We start from the raw sequence: 19,839 nt of genomic DNA, 5'->3' as shown, positions 1-19,839 counted from the left end.
GACTCCTTGCTGTCCCCAGTCCACCTGGCCGTGCTGTTGCTCCAGTTTCAACTGTTATGCGGCTATGGAACCCTGACCTGTTCACCGGATGTGCTACCTGTCCCAGACCTGCTGTTTTCAACTCTCTAGAGACAGCAGTAGCGGTAGAGATGCTCCGAATGATCGGCTATGAAAAGCCAACTGACCTTTACTCCTGGAGGTGCTGACCTGTTGCACCCTCGACAACCACTGTGATTATTATTATTTGACCCTGCTGGTCATCTATGAATATTTTAACATCTTGGCCATGTTCTGTTATAATCTCCACCCGGCACAGCCAGAAGAGGACTGGCCACCCCTCAGAGCCTGGTTCCTCTAGGTTTCTTACTAGGTTCTGGCCTTTCTAGGGAGTTTTTCCCTACACCTACACAGCTTGCCGTTTGGGGTTTTAGGGTGGGTTTCTGTACAGCACTTTCGGATATCAGCTGATGTAAGAAGGGCTTGATAAATACATTTGATTTGAGACAGTGCTGTATAATGAATACAGTCACAGGTAACCTGGAATGACAGGACACTAGCTGAAGTTTTGTTAAGTAGATGTTTTTTTTTGCACCTTCTTGGATAAAAAAATAAATATAAAACTTTATTTAACTAGTTCAGAACCAATTCTTATTTACAATGCCAGCCTTGGAAGAGTGGGTTAACTGTGTTGTTCAGGTGCAGAATATTTTTTTTTTTACCTTGTCAGCTGAGGGATTTGATCTGGCAGCCTTTTGGTTACTGGCCCAACGCTCTAACCACTAAGCTACTTGGATATGTCCATGATAATGACTTTGCTCAGAAAAAGTTGTCTCGTCACCGCTCACTCCATGGTACTCCAGAGATTGAAATTCATATATGAAACATTGTTTCCGCGGTCGGACAGGCAGAAAGCTAGACTGGTATTAACCCCCGCTGCACCAAACTAAATGCTAGGCTGGAAGCAAGGAGAAATACATGTGTGAGTTGAGATAAAAGAGCTGATTTGCAAAGCAACATGAACATGATAGACTTATTGAGGCCCAGTGATCATTTTCAGATGGAACTGATAGTAGGCATAGATTTTGTCTGTAACGGCCAATGCAGCACGACTTGGAATGCTGCTCGTCAAATCAGCATCCAGGATACACATTTTATAATTTGTATTATTATAAACTGGGTGGCTTGAGCCCTGAGGTATCTCAGACTTTATACTACAGGGAAAATTACTTTTTACTGGTATAATTATGTTATTAACCAGTTTACAATAGCAACAAGGCACATTGGGGGTTTGAGGTATATGGCCAATATACCACGGTTAATGACTGTATCCAGGTACTCTGGGTTGCGTCGTGCTTAAGAACAGCTCTTAGCCATTGTATATTGGCCATATACCACACCTCAGGCCTTAGTGCTTAATTATATTATATGGATGGAACTACATGTTCCAGGGAGCAATCTCTCTGTGAAATTTAAAATGGGGGGGCAGAACTTAGTTTATTCAGTTCTTTGTTAATTGGGATATTATTTGAACACACTGGATTGGTTTTCATAAAACAGCTAGAGTGCACTAGGCCTTTACTGACTTGCCCATTGCTTGCTCTGTCAGAATGTTTTATAATTGCCAAGTGTACTTCTGAACAGATAAGTCTGAACCTGTTCAGGGCCTCCTAAAAGTAATTGTTTTAATGACATGGCGTAACATTTCTGCCAAGGATGAGTCTCTGCATGTACAGTGCCTTCCGAAAGTATTCGGCCCCCTTGAACTTTGCGACCTTTAGCCACATTTCAGGCTTCAAACATAAAGATATAAAACTGTATTTTTTTGTGAAGAATCAACAACAAGTGGGACACAATCATGAAGTGGAACGACATTTATTGGATATTTCAAACTTTTTTAACAAATCAAAAACTGAAAAATTGGGGGTGCACAATTATTCAGCCCCCTTAAGTTAATACTTTGTAGCGCCACCTTTTGCTGCGATTACAGCTGTAAGACGCTTGGGGTATGTCTCTTATCAGTTTTGCACATCGAGAGACTGAAAATTTTCCCCATTCCTCCTTGCAAAACAGCTCGAGCTCAGTGAGGTTGGATGGAGAGCATTTGTGAACAGCAGTTTTCAGTTCTTTCCACATGTTTATTTTTTAACCATTCCATTGTAGATTTTGCTTTATGTTTTGGATCATTGTCTTGTTGGAAGACAAATCTCCGTCCCAGTCTCAGGTCTTTTGCAGACTCCATCAGGTTTTCTTCCAAAATGGTCCTGTATTTGGCTCCATCCATCTTTCCATCAATTTTAACCATCTTCCCTGTCCCTGCTGAAGAAAAGCAGGCCCAAACCATGATGCTGCCACCACCATGTTTGACAGTGGGGATGGTGTGTTCAGGGTGATGAGCTGTGTTGCTTTTACGCCAAACATAACGTTTTGCATTGTTGCCAAAATGTTCCATTTTGGTTTCATCTGACCAGAGCACCTTCTTCCACATGTTTGGTGTGTCTCCCAGGTGGCTTGTGGCAAACATTAAACACTTTTTATGGATATCTTTAAGAAATGGCTTTCTTCTTGCCACTCTTCCATAAAGGCCAGATTTGTGCAATATACGACTGATTGTTGTCCTATGGACAGAGTCTCACACCTCAGCTGTAGATCTCTGCAGTTCATCCAGAGTGATCATGGGCCTCTTGGCGGCATCTCTGATCAGTCTTCTCCTTGTATGAGCTGAAAGTTTAGAGGGACGGCCAGGCCTTGGTAGATTTGCAGTGGTCTGATACTCCTTCCATTTCAATATTATCGCTTGCACAGTGCTCCTTGGGATGTTTAAAGCTTGGGAAATCTTTTTGTATCCAAATCCGGCTTTAAACTTCTTCACAACAGTATCTCGGACCTGCCTGGTGTGTCCCTTGTTCTTCATGATGCTCTCTGCGCTTTTAACGGACCTCTGAGACTATCACAGTGCAGGTGCATTTATACGGAGACTTGATTACACACAGGTGGATTGTATTTATAATCATTTAGGTCAACATTGGATCATTCAGAGATCATTCAGAGATCCTCACTGAACTTCTGGAGGGAGTTTGCTGCACTGAAAGTAAAGGGGTTGAATAATTTTGCACGCCCAATTTTTCAGTTTTTGATTTGTTGAAAAAGTTTGAAATATCCAATAAATGTCGTTCCACTTCATGATTGTGTCCCACTTGTTGATTCTTCACAAAAAAATACAGTTTTATATCTTATGTTTGAAGCCTGAAATGTGGCAAAAGGTCGCAAAGTTCAAGGGGGCCGAGTACTTTCGCAAGGCACTGTATTTAGATTTGATGTGAATGATACCGAGTGTGTGGAGAATAACTTAAATCAGGCATGTAGAGGACCAACAAGGTTCCACCTGGAAACATAGAACATGTACAATTTATTTAAAAAAAAGAAGCTTTGCACAAAATATTTCCTTGACATGCAAAACAATATATACATTATACCACAGGACGTCGTTTGCACCTTAATTGGGGAGGACGGGCTCGTGGTAATGGCTGGAGCGGAATAGTATAAAATACATCAAAAATGGTTTCCATGTGTTTCATGCCATTATGAGCCGTCCTCCCCACAGCAGCCCCCACTACATTATACTGTACATTTTACAATATACACACACAATCTGTACCACCTATTCTACACATAGCTTCTGTGTACATAATAGCTATCTTTTTAATAGCAAGAGATGTGGTAGATAAACTGCAGTAGGTTGACAAGCTAGCTCACTTTGGCATATAGCCTCTTGCCTTCGATATGTATTGTCTAGCACCTCTCACTACGAGATCATGTTATTGTAGTCTCCCTGTAATCAAATTCATTAAAGGAATACTCCAAAACAATATCTTAGTGTTGCGTTTTGCATCAAGGAAAGTTTTTGCTCTACTGAATGTGCTTTCTTGAAAAATGCTGATATATGCACATTTTGGGGGGAGATTTTATTATGGTGAACTAATGGAAAAAATACAAAATAGTTTTTTAGTGTAGTATTCCTTTAAAGCGCCTGCCAAGATGTCTGGACTTATGGCACATATAGTAAACTCTTTCCACAGAGGATCCCTGGTTCCAGTCCTTTGTAGGTGTCCCCTAAATCACTACATTATGGGTTGATTAGTCAGATAAAGCCTGCAATGCTGCCTGGGCATATCTTTGGGCACTGCCTACTAATGTTCCATTTGGTCGAGGAGTGAGGGTTATGAGCCCAGCTCCTCGTTTCCTGCACTGGCTTTCTGATAACGTCTGACCTATGACCCCAAGCCGTGGGATGCAAGAGGTTCATGAGAACAGTTGTTAGTATCTTCCTAAACAAACAAACACAGACAGACAGACACACAGACACCCCCTCCCCCCAACACACATACGTTACTCAGAACAATACAGGAGTCATTGCGTCATTGCCTCAAAACAGGAAAAACACAGGAAAAGGAGTCTATCCTCGACAGTCCATACTCCACACGCTCTCAGTCTGTGTCCAACTTGCTAAAGTGGTCCATCGACTGCGGAGCTCCAAGTCCTGGAATTCTTCAGCAATGCAGCTGGGGTCCACCTTAACATGGCTTGCTCTGAGTGTTGGTCAATAACACTGAAGTCATACCAGATGTATCTGTCTGTACTGTGGTAATCACAACTGGGTCAGTGTGTAGCCTCTCAGGGGTCAGGCTGCATCAAGAGTAGAGTAGGGTCTTTCTCTAGGCTGATCTTACATTCCATCTCCTCCACTACAGGGACATAGAGATTCCCTATGAAGCTCTGGAAGGCAGGGAATGGGGGGGGGGGGGGTGTTAGTGTGTGTGAGGGTCATGAAAGAATTGTAATGTTTGCATTTCTAATAAGTGAAGTCCTATAACATCAGCTAGCCCCTTACTGTTAGACTACTGCTAATAACACAAGAGGCTGTTGGTGTTCTCACCTTCTGTTCCTTATTGCTGTTCAGCATGTCCTTCAAAATCAAGGAGGGCTGTGGAATTTTGGGGAAAAGCTTCTCTCTGTGCCTGGAAAAGAACCAAAGAGGCCACAATTACAACCCTAATCACCAAAATGTAAATTGCTTAAGTGAAAACACAATATAGCATTCTCTTTAGACAACCCCCAAAGACAGAATGTAGACCCATGATGTAGGTTAACTTACTTCATGAAACAACAAAGACACAGGATGATGAATAGGCCAACTGCAGCTGGAATGAGGATGGCAAATACAGTCATCAACCAATCAAAATTAAGATCCTCCACACCTGAAAGGAACACAAGCAAAACGTCAGTGACTGGGTCCATTTCTAATCATGTCTATAAGATTAGAAGTCTATTACATTTAGCCAACAGTACACAATTCTATTATAATGTCATACTTAAGCAATAAGGCATGAGGGGGTGTGGTATATGGCCAATATACCAGAGCTAAGGGCTCTTACGCACGACAATGTGCCAACCTCTCTTTTACGCGACTGCTACTCTGTTTATCGTATATGCATAGTCACTTTAACCATATCTACATGTACATACTACCTCAATCAGCCCGACTAACTGGTGCCTGTATGTAGCCTCACTGCTGTTATAGCCTCGCTACTGTATATAGCCTCGCCACAGGCTCAGGCTATTCATTTTTACTGTTGTTTTTATTTCTTTACTTACCCATTGTTCACCTAATACCTTTTTTGCCTTGTTGGTTAGAGCCTGTAAGCAAGAATTTCAATGTAAGGTCTACACCTGTTGTATTCGGCGCACATGACAAATAAACTTTGATTTGCCTGGATACAGCCTTTAGCATATTGGCCATATACCCTAACCCCCCCAAGGTGCATTATTGTTATTATAAACGGGCTACCAACGTAATTAGAGGAATAAAAATACATGTGGTATACGGTCTGATCAGCATTCAGGGCTCGAACCACCCAGTTTATAATATTTTCATAGACTAATGGTATAATATACACTTTTTATTCATCCTCCATTTCATTTGATACAGGGAAAGTTTCAACTATTTCAATGTTAATATAATTATATCACTGACTGTGTCCTGACAGAGAGAGTGTGGAGAAAGAAAGTGGAGTAAGTACCATAAAGTTCAACATCGCTCCAGTCGCTCCCTCCTGCCCCACATGACTTCTTATAGACTGCTTTAACCTGGACTCTGTATTGGCATCTCAGGTCGTACGGCACTTTCACGGCTACATGATCATATTTGTATTGTATTTCCTTACTCTGGAGGAAACACACACAAACATTGACTGGAACTCCGATAATGGTACCATTTCATTAAAACATGCAAGGACACACACACACAGGCCTTTAAGGTCAGTAAAAGCAGTGTAAACATGTTTCAGTGACTAAAGCTGTTTTTGTATTGGTGTAATTCAGATTAGTAGCCCATCTTATGGTGCCAACACCAGAACGCCCAACCCTTCATCTGACCTATATACTGTCTGTAGCCAGATGAACAAATAAAAACTTAGGTCTCGTTATCGGTTAATGAGTCATTCAGCATTATTACATCCACAGGTTTTAAACATCAGGTCTCTGTTGCAAAATAGATTTTTATCTCAGTGGGACTAATCTGTCCAACATTGGCCAAGTCAACCATAATTAACCAAAGGTTAAATTCAATATGAAACTATTGACAACTCTTCTGGGAAGTGCAACAGGCGAAAACGTTGGCACTTACCAGGTTGTCATTGTAAATTAAAATTTGTTCAGAACTAGCTTGGATAAATAAAAAGGTTATATGAATAAAAATATATCCACACATCCATGGCTTACCAGAGACTCTCGACACATGCTGTAGTTTAAGATGTAAACCCAGCAGTGGTGAGCGGCTAAGTCCGGAGGGTCCCAGCTCAGAAGGAGATCCTTCCCTTCCTCTGTGATCTTAACCCTAGGGGCCGGGGGCTTGACTGAAGAGAATCGGACATACAGTAGACTATTAGATAAATTAGAGTATTGGCAATGTCAACAATATTGAATATTACTTGAGAGTTGGGTAGTATCATGTAATTACTGATTAGTTGGTAAACATGCATTTCTAACTGTTAAAAAAAGTAGTTATTCTTACCATAATGTACAGGACGCACCCGGAAGGTTTTCTGTACAGACAAACCATTGAGAGTCCCATTGAAGTGGAAGTAGACGTCATGTTCAAGGAAGTCCCCTCTCAGGCGACATCCTATCTTCTCACCAGCTCTGGGCTTGTAGTCACTGCATGCTGTTTTGTGGGATTCACCAGGGTACCTGAAACATTTAGGGATGAGAATGTGTCACTGCTCAGCTGACACATCTAGGTTGGGATCAGTGCCATTGCTTGTCAGTTGAATTGATAGGTGAACCTTTGCACTCCTGAAGCTTAATGACATCTAAGATGGGTAGGATATGTAGGAGAAACAAAATATGAAGTGAATTGGTAGAAGAAGCCTTGGCAAAGGTCTCTAGGCCTATGTGACCATTGGCAATTCATGTTTCACTTGCAAATATTCAGTGTGCCAGGAGTTATTTTACCAGTTCAGTCTGCAGTGGCATGTACTAATGGATGCCAAATGTACCAATACATTTTTTTCCCATCTCTTTGGGTTTCATAATTGTCCTTCAATTCACAAGAGGTTGAATGTACACTACATGACCAAAAGTATGTGTACGCCTTCTCGTCAAACATCGAATTTCAAAATCATGTGCATTAATATGGAGTTCTGGGAAGGCTTTCCACTAGATGTTGGAACATTGCTGCGGGGACTTGCTCCTATTCAGCCTCAAGAACATTTGTGAGGTAGGGCACTGATGTTTGGCAATTAGACCTTGCTTGGCAATTAGTAATCCAAAAGTTGTTTGATGGGGTTAAGGTCAGGGCTTTGTGCAGGCCAGTCAAGATCTTCACCTATCTCAACAAACCATTTTCCTTGTGCATGGGGGCATTGTCATGCTGAAACAGGAAAGGGCCTTCTCCAAACTGTTCCCACAAAGTTGGAAGCACAGAATAATCTAGAATGTCATTGAATGCTATAGAGTTAAGATTTCCCTTCACTGGAACGACCATGAGTCAATACTTATTTTCCACCATCATTTGCAAATAAATTCATAAAAAATCCTACAATGTGATTTTCTTTTTTTTTTTTTTTCATTTTGTCTGTCATAATTGAAGTGTACCTATGATGAAAATTACAAGCCTCTCATCATTTTAAGTGGGAGAACTTGCACAATTGGTGGCTGACTAAATACTTGTTTTGCCCCACTGTAAATGGTCACAAGGCATATGAACTAACAGGTTATAGAGAACACAATTATCACAACACAAGTTGAAAATATTTTTTTCTGGCTTCCCCAGTGATTTAACCCACACACCTTTACTGTCAGTCTGTTGCTTTGGGTAGGGAGTGATTAGGAATTTGAAGTAAAATAGTTCTCACCAGTAGTAGAGCTGGAGGTCATCTGCAGTCTGATTGGCTGGAAGCCAGCTGCAGTTCATGGCCTTAGAGGAGTAGAGGGAACACTGGAAGTTCTTCAACTCTGAGAGAGCGAAACAAAACATTGCCATGAGTCTAGACTACAAAAATAGAATCTGAAGAAGAAAGACGAGGATCTGAATGTTGTCCTGATTATTCTTTCAAACATTAATCATTTCTATACTCAAATGTCCATTTGAAACTCGTAAAACAAGATTAATAGCAGCACATTGTTTGTTTGTATTGTAGACTGTGTCCTTATCGACTGCTGGATGAAGTTCAGAGGAGTTCACTAATCCCATTTCATCAAGGGGCAAATCCTAATTTCCACGGGAGAAGTGAAAACTAAGTTAGAATCCACCCCACAGTGATTGTTACCTACCTGTGGGTTTAGCGATAGATGTGGACAGGTTTGCTTATAGTTCTCTCTGCAGTTTATGGGGTTTGTTTGCACCACAATAATATTTTTTGTTATGGAAAATATATTACACAGCGGTTTGATGGTACAATGATTTTCTAGACTACTTTGCTTGTTTTGACATAGTTCACCTAAATTAACCTAATTTCAGTTTATATTAGAAATTTTGCATCCAGGAAAAAGTGGAGCGATTTCTGCATAGCGCACCTTTAATTGTGATTTATCAGAGGGTGCTGCAGCACTCTCAGCACCCCCACTTCCCGTGGCTATGCACAATTATTATGCTTTATAAAATAGACTACATCAAAAAATAATTAGGTCTGTCAAATGATTAATATCATTAATCGCAGGAGTTGCTTCTGAATTTGCCCAAATTCAGGCTGTATCACATCCGGTAGTGATTGGGAGGCCCAAAGGGCAGCACACAATTGGCCCAGCGTCGTCCAGGTTTGGCTGGGGTAGGCCGTCATTGTAAATAAGAATTTGTACTTAACCGAATTGCCTAGTTAAATAAAGGTTAAATTATGATGTAATTTAAAAAAAATATTTACAAAAAAAACATTTAAGTCTTGTCTAAAGTAAGCTAAATTTGGTAAATTGAAAAAGTACACTAACCTCAATGTCAACTTGTTTTTAGTTTAAATAGTTTTTAGCTGTAGCTATAGATTATGTATTTGGGAGGTTTTCTGTGTATTGTGAACGCTTTCAGACACCGCAATAGTTATGATAAAAATGTTTTGGGCAAAAAGTGAACTGTAAAGAACTGATTCTCTCCGACAGCCCTAAAATTAACATGCCTAATTTGATTAGGTTATGTCCAGTGGTGGGAAAAAGTATCGAACTGTGATACTTGAGCAACAGTATATATATATACACACACACACACACACCTTAATTGATATTTACTCAAGTAAAAGTCACCCAGTAAAATAGTACTTGAGTAAAAGTCAAAAAGTATTTGGTTCTAAATATATTTAAGTATCAAAATTAAATGTAATTTAAGTATCAAAACTATAAATAATTTCAAATTCCTTATATTAAGCAAAGCAGGTGGCAGTATTTTGACGTCCGGATGAAAAGCGTGCCCAAAGTAAACTACCTGTTACTCAGGCCAGAAGCTACTCAGAATATGCATTTAATTTGTAGATTTGTATAGAAAACTCTAAAAAGTTTCTAAAATTGTTACAATTATGTCTGAGTATAACAGATCTGCTATGGCAGGCGAAACCCAGAGGACAAATGAGACAGAAATTGTAGTTTTTCTAGGTGGCTCCCAGTTTGGCTGTAGTGTTTCCAAGCGTGTAGAAGAGAACGCGTTCTTCGTTATTTTTCTCTGGTAAAGACAACGATTCTCAGTCTTAAATTGTATAATTTATTTACGTATTAGGGTACTTAAGGTTTTATTATAAATGTTGTTTGACTTGTTTGGAAAAGTTCATTAGTAACGTTTGGGATCCATTTTGTATGCATTTTGATGGAGGGAAACTGGGTGGATTACTGACTGAAGCGAGCCAGCTAAACTGAGTTTTCATGGATATAAAAGGACATTATCGAACAAAAGGACAATTTGTGATGTAACTGAGACCTTTGAGTTCCAACAGAAGATCAAAGTTAAAGCATTTATTATATCGCCATTTCTGATTTGTGTCGCACCTGCCTGGTTGAAATATGTTTTTCATGTGTTTGTATGCAGGGCACTGTCCTCAGATAATCGCATGGTGTGCTTCCACCGTAAAGCCTTATTGAAATCTGACACAGAGGCTGAATTAACAAGACGTTAAGCTTTATTTTCATGTATTACACTTGTGATTTTATGAAAGTTAAATATTTAAAATACTGTAGTTTGAATTTCGTGCCCACCTGCCCATAAGAAGTTTTAAAAAAGGATGGATAGCCAAGGGTAGACTCCAATACTCAGACATCATTTACAAATACAGGCAACATCCGCAGTGAGCTAAAGGCTAGAGCTGCTGCTTTCAAACAGGCGGGACTCTAACCTGGAAGCTTATAAGAAATCCCGCTATGCCCTCCGACGAACCATCAAACAGGAAAAGCGTCAATACAAAAGTGAAGCACAGCCGAGAGCTGCCCAGTGACACGAGCTAAACTACTTCTATGCTTGTTTTGAGGCAAATAACTACGAAACATGCATGAGAGCACCAACTATTCAGGGAGACGGTGTGATCACTTTTTCCACAGTTGACCTATTTAAAAGTCTTACTCACATCAACATTCACAAGGCCAGACAGATTACCAGGACGTGTACTGCGAGCATGCACTGACCAACTGGCAAGTGTCTTCACTGACATTTTCAACCTCCCCCTGCTTGAGTCGGTAATACCAACATGTTCTAAACAGACCGCCATACTGCCTGCGCCCAAGAACCCTAAGATAACCTGCCTAAATGACTACCGACCCGTAGCACTCACGTCTGTAGCCATGAAGTGCTTTGAAAGGCTGGTCATGGCTCACATCAACATTACCCCAGAAACCCTAGACCCACTCCAATTTGCATACCGCCCCAACAGATGATACAGTCTCTATTGCACTCCACACTGCCCTGTCCCACCTGGACAAAAGGAACACGTACGTGAGAATGCTATTCATTGACTACAGCTCAGCGTTCAACACCATAGTGCCCTCAAAGCTCATAAATAAGCTAAGGACCCTGGGATCAAACACCTCCCACTGCAACTGGATCCTGTACTTCCTAATGGGCAGAGCCCAGATGGTAAAGGTAGGTAACAACATATCTGCCACGCTGATACTCAACACAAGCGCCCCTTGGGTGAGTGCTCAGTCCCCTACTGTAATCCCTCATTGTCTAAAAGTTATCCTTGCAACTGGGAAACTCAGCGAGGGTGGGGTTAAGATAACAACCCCTGCAGATAACAGGATGAACCCAGAGCGGCTTATGATGCTCCTTGGTCTAAATGGGAGGGGTTGAACCAACCATGTCTAAGCATTGTTAGTGTCAGCTAAAAATATACAGTTGAAGTCGAATGTTTATATACACTTTAGCCAAATACAATTAAACTCAGTTTCACAATTCCTGACATTTAATCCTAATAAAATTTCCCTTGTCGTAGATCAGTTAGGACCACCACATAAGAACGTGAAATGTCAGAATAATAGTAGAGCGAATGATTTATTTCAGCTTTTATTTCGTTCATCACATTCCCAGTCAGTCAGAAGTTTCATACACTCAATTAGTATATGGTAGCATTGCCTTTAAATGGTTTAACTTGGGTCAAACATCTTGGGGTAGCTTTCCACAAGCTTCCCAAAATAAGTTGGGTGAATTTTGGCCCATTAATACCGACAGAGCTGGTGTAACTGAGTCAGGTTCGTAGTTCTCCTTGCTTACACACACACACACACACACACACACACACACTTTTTAGGATTGAGGTCAGGGCTTTGTGATGGCCACTCAAATACATTGACTTTGTTGTCCTTAATTGCCACAAATTTGTAAGTATACTTGGGGTCATTGTCCATTTGGAAGACCATTTGCAACCAAGCTTTAACTTCCTGACTGATATCTTGAGATGTTATTTCAATATATCCACATCATTTTCCCATACTCATGAAGCCATCTATTTTGTGAAGTGTACCAGTCCACCATGCAGCAAAGCACCCCCACAATATGATGCTATAACCCCCATGCTTCACAGTTGGGATGGTGTTCCTCGGCTTGCAAGCCTCACCCTTTTTCCTCCAAACATAACAATGGTCATTATGGTCCTCACGTGCAGTTGCAAAGCGTAGTCTGGCTATTTTATGGCAGTTTTGGAGCAGTGGCTTCTTCCTTGCTTAGCGGCCTTTCAGGTTATGTCGATATAGGACTTGTTTTACTGTGGATATAGATACTTTCGTACCCGTTTCCTCCAGCATCTTCACAAGGTCCTTCGCTGTTACTCTGGGATTGGTTTTCACTTTTCCCATCAAAGTACGTTCATCTCTAGGAGACAGAACGTGTCTCCTTCCGGAGCGGTATGACAGCTGCGTGGTCCCATGGTGTTTATATTTGCGTACTATTGTTTGTACAGATGAACGTGGTCCCTTCAGGTGTTTGGAAATTGCTCCCAATGATGAACCAGACTTTGAGGTCTAGAATTTTTTTCTGAGGTGTTGGCTGATTTGATTTTCCCATGATGTCAAGCAAAGAGGCACTGAGTTTGAAGGTAGGCCTTGAAATACATCCACAGGTACACCTCCAACTGACTCAAATTATGTCAACTAGCCTATCAGAAGTTTCTAAAGCCATGATTTCATTTTCTGGAATGTTCCAAACCGTTTAAAGGGCACAGTCGACTTAGTGTTTATAAACTTCTGACCACTTGAACTGTGATAGTGAATTATAAGTGAAATAATGTCTGTAAACAATTGTTGGAAGAATTACCTAGGTCATCTACTTTGTGCATGACACAACTAACAAATTAACAAATGTGTGGAGTGGTTGAAGAACGAGTTTTAATGACTCCAACCTAAAGTGTATGTAAACTTCAACCACACACACACATATATATATATACATACATACACACACACATACACACACACCTTTATTTTAACTGCACTGTGGGTTAGGGGCTCATAAGTAAGCATAGCACTGTAAGGTCTACACCTGTGACTAATCAAATATTTGATTTGAAATGATGCATTCCTGTTCAGTGATAAGTGCTTGAAGTGGACCATTTTCCTGTCCTGCTTAGCAATCAAAATGTAATGAGTACCTTTGGGTGACTGGGAAATGTTGAGTAAAAAGTACATTCTTTTCTTTAGGAATGTAGTGAAGTAAAAGTTGTAAAAAATAAATGATAAAGTACAGATACCCCCCAAAAAACTACTTAAGGAGTACTTTCAAGTATTTTTACTTAAGTACTTTACACCACTGGCTTTGTCCATGTCAAATGAACTAAATATATTTTAATGGATGCAGAATGTACATGGGATCCAACATGCACGGTCTTTAAAACATAATTAAAAAACGAACTTCACAGTCGCTGTCATCGGTTTCAGGAAATGAACATGGACTTCTAGCTTTCCAAACAAGGTTAGGCTTGCCTACCGAAAATGACCAAACTGGTTACACACATGACTAAAGATCGGGGAAAGTAAACACATACATACCCTTCTCAACTGCAACCTCTGGAGTGATCAGAGGAATAAAGTATTGTAAAACGAAGAGAAATTCCATATGTTTCAAAATCATGTTGTCCCTTGCGTAATTCTGATGGAGCGCGCCTCCCCAAAACTCGCACTGAATTCCAAAGGTAAGTTTACTAGAATTGTCGAGCAGTTGTCTCCCTAACTGAGAAAAGAATACATGTGCCTTACGTTCAGATAAACCTAAAACAAACACAGCATTTACTCCAGGGAGCGAGTTATTATTCCATGTCGTGTGACAGTGTGCTTCTATTTTCCATCGGACTGGCAAACTGGGAGGAGTTTGCATGCATGGAGTACTCTGACCCGAACGAGGTCCGGAGCCTGCTGGTTTTCTATTATACCTGATAATTAATTACACAAACCTGGTGTGCCGGGTCAATAATCAATCCCTAATTAAAGGAAACAAACATAAGCAGTGTGAGCTGGCTTCGAGTTACAGAGTTGAGCTTGAGGGAAAGAGCCAATACTGTAGCTCAATGTTAGGCCTACTAGAGTACAGGATAGTAGGATGTTGTCAATTTGACAGTGTGTCAGTCATTCGTTTTCTTCATTGGATAAAAGCGGTTTGTAAAAAGCGCTGACAAGAAAAAAAGTCACCCTAACCCCTATAATACACCATCCCTGCTTAGGCTATGAGCCCCGTGTATAATTTAAGCACCATAATAAAAGTTAAATCCATCCACGTTAATACATAAACATTCAAATAAATACAAAACAATGAGGTTAATACAACCCAAATGTTTTTATTGAAAAATGGCTTTACAAACATACAATATGTTGAACAAGTACCTGTACTTACATATATAGTGTAATTAAAAATGGCAAGTAAGTCAGACACAATCAGAGAAATAACTTCTCTCTCCCAGACCTGATGCAACCATGCATTTTTCCAAAAACAGTACAAATATAAATACATACACCTTTTTCTTTACGGCATAACAATATATTATATACATCCGCAAATTATTATTATCAGCAGTCTACTAATTTCAGTGTGCCACTTGTGAAATACTGTACAATCAGTATGTGTTGGGAGTTTTATTATTACTTGAAATAGGACAGGAGACTTTTCTGAGGAGAGATGTAGGCACTACTAGGTCACTAGAACCAGCTAGTTGATAGAGCCCTCAAATTCCAACCTGGACCTCAAAGACTTTTGGAAATCTTGCCCTTTAAAATCAGGGATTGATTTAGATCTGGGACACCAGATGGATGCAACTAATTATCAGGTAGAAGAGAAAAACAGCAGTATTCCAGACCTTGTAAGGTAGGATTTGAATACCCCTGTGATAGAGGCATAAAATCACAACCATTAGCCTGGTCCCACAATGATTGGTCTTTTGACCTATCAGATCAGATCTTTTGCCCATAATTGGTCAAAAGTTCAAAATTGGGCTGTCTGTGTCAACGCAGCCTATGAGTTCTCAAGACAACACTAAGAGATCTGGGACCAGGCTAATCAGTCTTCTGGTCAAAGAGCAGGGGCCCCATATCAGAAATACAACACAGCTCAACAACTAAAGTAACTGTCTGAGCATTGGATTATTACAGCGTGACTGACAATTTGACAGAGTATACTTCATTAAATCTCCTTTCCTTACTGTATATTTTCCTTACATCTAATAGATGGGTTGGTTGTTTAGCGACAAAACCGACTCGTGCGCAACTATGGGACTAAACAGACAGGGTGGGCTTAGTCTGTTGATAACATGTAAACATGTTTATTGAAAACATAAATACATTTGCACAATGAGCACTTGTCTCTCAAATACATGGTATCAATAACAAGATACGAGCTGAAACGAGCTACCTACGATTCCCCGCACAGCAGCTTCTTGTCATTGTTGCTAGCTATCTGACTGTTCAGAATCATATCAACGCAAGCCTTCCGGTCACATCGATGGCGTGATGTTGTCAGCCAACCCATCTATATCTAGAACATAAAAGGGTTCGTCGGCAGTCCCCATTGGAGAACCCTTTGAATAACACTATATTTGGTTCCAGGTAGAACTGTTTCCACATGGAACTCTATTGGAACCCTTTTTTTCTAAGAGTGTACAGACAACAGATGGGTTGGTTACTGTTTTTTTCCTAAGAGTGTACAGACAACAGATGGGTTGGTTACTGTTTTTTTCCTAAGAGTGTACAGACAACAGATGGGTTGGTTACTGTTTCTTCTTCTTCCTATAACATAAGTAACATTAGCTACCTTTGAGCATAGCAGAATAGACTTCAGCACTTAAGTGTAATATTGTGTTTCCACTTCTCTCAAGCAACAAAGCCATTTGATGCAGTGTGCAAGGCAACAACAGCTTTGCATTGATCATAACAAAAGACAGCCATTACCAGGAAGCTGACAGAGCCGGTTTGGGTTCAGCTGGCGGAGAATGTGTGTGTGTGTGAGTGAAATAGCTATACTCGGTGTTAAAAATGTGTAGTCTGTCGACTTTAGCCCAGGTCTGTAGTCGTCCCACTGATAGCACGGAATACATGCAAGGAGTTCTGGAGCAGTGACTGCATCATATCCTCCTGGAAGATCTATGGTGACAGAGTAGACAACAACATACATCGTTACCATCATTGGTCAAACCGCCACAGACGCGTACAGTGCCTTCGGAAAGCATTCAGACCCCTAGACTTTTCCCACATATTGTTACATTAGTCTTATTCTAAAATAAATAAAACTATTTCCTCAACTATCTACACACACCATGCACACACCCACATATAATGGAGTTTATTAAAATAGAGGCCATTGTTTCCCTCTACAATAAATCAAGTATTGTGAGCAATACAGTTGCTTAAGTAACATGGATCCAAGGGAATTTTGCCACTGATACCCCCTGTATATTGTCTCGCTATTGTTATTTTGTGGCCCTTTAATTATTTGTTATTTTTCTATTTCACTTCAGTTTATTTTATACTTGTTGAATTATTTTTCTTAAAACTGCATTGTTGGTTAAGGGCTTGTAAATAAGCATTTCATTTGATTCGTTGCCACAAACAGTATATCAACCCACCGACTGCTTCTCTCACTGACCGTGATAAACGGGAGATCAAATTACCTGGCACTCCTTAAATCTAAGGCGCTGCAAGAGACAGCATAGACAGAAGGACACAGTTATCGTTATGGACACAAAAGGAAAGTAAAAGACAGAATAACACAATGTGCTGGCAACAGTCAGTAGAAAGTGAAAGCTATTGTGGGAGAACAATACATTCAGTACATACCAATCGACCTTGGTCAAAGAGCACCATTATATACTCCGCTTAAAGTTACAGCCTGATTTGTACATCTATTGTTGGACTTTTGAATTAAGGATATATATGGCAGCCAATGATCCTTCAAGAATATAACCTACATATGCCTCATGAGCTTAGTACCACATCATAAGCCAAAATATGAAAGGTTGTTTTAACAATGTAGAGCTTCACAATACGGTTCTAACTTTCATGTGAATGCCATGGCCTTTCAGTCCTTGTCTATTTGAGAGGGATTAGCCGATACTTCCCTAGCCCCAAAATAAGTGGCGGTTGTTGTTGTCCACATTACGGACTGCAGAGTAAAAGCAGAGTAGGAAATACAGTAGATGCGGCACATGTTAGGAATGTTTGACAGGTCTTGCACAAGGAGTGGTGATGCATACTGTTACTTGCAATAGGGCAGGGTAGTGTGTTTGTGTGTGTCGGAGAAGTTCGTCACTGGCCGCGGGCAGAGTTTGGTATTCACACACTCATCGCCCCCTCCTTACGCCGTTATCAACTACACGTTAGCAATGTGGGTCGACGCACAGGTTAACTTCGCTATTTTAGTACATACATTACACACTTTATTCTTACCTCCCACCAGTAACAGTTTGTTATGGTAAAAATAATATACAGACAAGCGTTCATGTTTAATTTAAGCAACGTTTATTGTACTTATCAATGTTATGGATGAGCGCGCTGTTTGGTTCTGTTCCTCTCTCAGATCGGTAGCTTTCGGGTGGGATAAGGACCAGAGCTATGGCATTCGGTCTGGCTTTGTTGTGTCTGTCCCGAATGGCTCGTTGGAAGGGCATATTGGAAGACACCGTGTCAGTAGGGATGAGATTTTGTAAATGTGTTATATCGTATCATGAGAAACGGATTGCAAAGGTGAAATGTATATAATTCATGATGTTTAGCTGAGTGGAAAATGTAGGCTTTGATGATGGTAATTGCTTAATTAATTTGTGTTTGGTATGTTCTGATGGGAGGGGCTTCCCCTACAAAAGAGGCCTCTCTTTCAGTTCAAAGGGGGCGGGGGGCTATTTTGGCTTGAGCTGTTGATGCGAAGTATGCATCTGACCTGAGCTGACAAGGTACAAATCTGTCGTTCTGCCCCTGAACAGGCAGTTAACCCACTGTTCCTAGGCCGTCATTGAAAATAAGAATTTGTTCTTAACCGACTTGCCTGGTAAAATAAATAAATAAATAAAAGGCAGCCCCCTGCATCTCTCTGATTCAGAGGGGATGAAAATAGGAAAAACACACAAAAAGGTGTCTGGACCCTTCTATAACATGTCATAAAAAACAGACATTTGGTTTTAAAAAAACACACTGCTCCTTTAAGGTTATGTCATTAGATTTTGGGTGGAGTCATGAAACTTTGGTGGGAAAAATAAGGTCCCCGCTGGCAAATGTTGAATACCACTGTGTTAAGGTCTAATGTTAGTCTGTGCACAAAGTGATGTAGCTACAGTAAGGTCTAGTCTACCTGTACAGAGACACAGCCCTGCAATTTGAGCTGCATCTGGATCATGTCCACCTCCTGGGAGGAGCAGAGTTTGGTCAGCTCGGCAGTGCGCGCCTGCATCTCGTCGATGGCCACGTCCACAGGCTTCAGCTCTACCTGCTTCTCCCCCAACACCTCCACACGCCTCTTCACATACGGAAATGTGTTGGCTGCTGGACAGGAGAGATACAGCACACAGTCAGGTCTCAGACAATTATACACTCCATAGCCCAAATCACTACACCCTAACAACATTTTATAACATTGTAACAAATTATAACAGCATTGTCTGGTATTGGTCTTGGAGCAATTTCTCACGGAACCTTCTGTCTCCTTCCATTGTTCTTACATTATCATTCTATCACATTGAAATGCTGAAGCTAATGTAACACTGATCTAACTGGTAGTCCTTGGTCAAATATATGAAAAGGTCATGTCGTGCAACAATTTTATTGCAACAACAAAAAGTAAACATCCCTGAACAAACAAGCCACACATAACAAAACTCTTGTATTGGTTTATAGCAGGGATGGGCAACTTATATATACAGTTGAAGTCAGAAGTTTACATACTCTTAGGTTGGAGTCATTAAAACTTGTTTTTCAACCACTCCACAAATGTCTTGTTAACAAACTATAGTTTTTGCAAGTCGGTTAGGACATCTACTTTGTGCATGACACTAGTAAATTTTCCAACAATTGTTTACAGACAGATTATTTCACCTTATCACAATTCCAGTGGGTCAGAAGTTTACATGAACTAAGTTGACTGTGCCTTTAATGAGCTTGTGCAATTCCAGAAAATGTCATGGCTTTAGAAGCTTCTGATAGGCTAATTGATATCATTTTGAGTCAAATTGGAGGTGTACCTGTGGCTGCTATGATGGAACTGGCTCTCATGGGGACCACCACAGGAAAAGAAGACCCAGAGTTACCTCTGCTGCAGAGGATAAGTTCATTAGAGTTAACTGCACCTCAGATTGCAGCCCAAATAAATGCTTCAGAGTTCAAGTAACAGACATATCTCAACATCAACTGTTCAGA

General features: G+C 40.5%; 1 protein-coding gene and 1 pseudogene across 1 annotated transcript; both read right to left on the bottom strand.

The window, feature by feature from the left end:
- Window positions 1-3,376: 3,376 nt before the first annotated feature.
- LOC109906473 (interleukin-13 receptor subunit alpha-2) lies at window positions 3,377-14,569 on the bottom strand. Its single transcript, XM_020504178.2, has 8 exons — window positions 14,002-14,569; window positions 8,412-8,511; window positions 7,070-7,245; window positions 6,778-6,911; window positions 6,078-6,222; window positions 5,153-5,255; window positions 4,934-5,015; window positions 3,377-4,773 (listed from the first exon to the last, which is right to left on the bottom strand). The coding sequence occupies exons 1-8, from the start codon at window positions 14,324-14,326 to the stop codon at window positions 4,672-4,674; spliced, it is 1,167 nt and encodes a 388-aa protein (XP_020359767.1). The 5' UTR covers window positions 14,327-14,569; the 3' UTR covers window positions 3,377-4,671.
- Window positions 14,570-14,763: 194 nt separating this feature from the next.
- LOC109906245 (dedicator of cytokinesis protein 11-like) overlaps window positions 14,764-19,839 on the bottom strand; it is an 84,105-nt pseudogene continuing 79,029 nt past the window's right edge.

Source organism: Oncorhynchus kisutch, linkage group LG16, assembly GCF_002021735.2.
Source record: "Oncorhynchus kisutch isolate 150728-3 linkage group LG16, Okis_V2, whole genome shotgun sequence".
NCBI classification, from domain to species: Eukaryota; Metazoa; Chordata; class Actinopteri; order Salmoniformes; family Salmonidae; genus Oncorhynchus; species Oncorhynchus kisutch.
The sequence above is the reverse complement of the archived record's forward strand: the minus strand, read 5'-3'. Positions and strand labels throughout refer to the sequence as shown.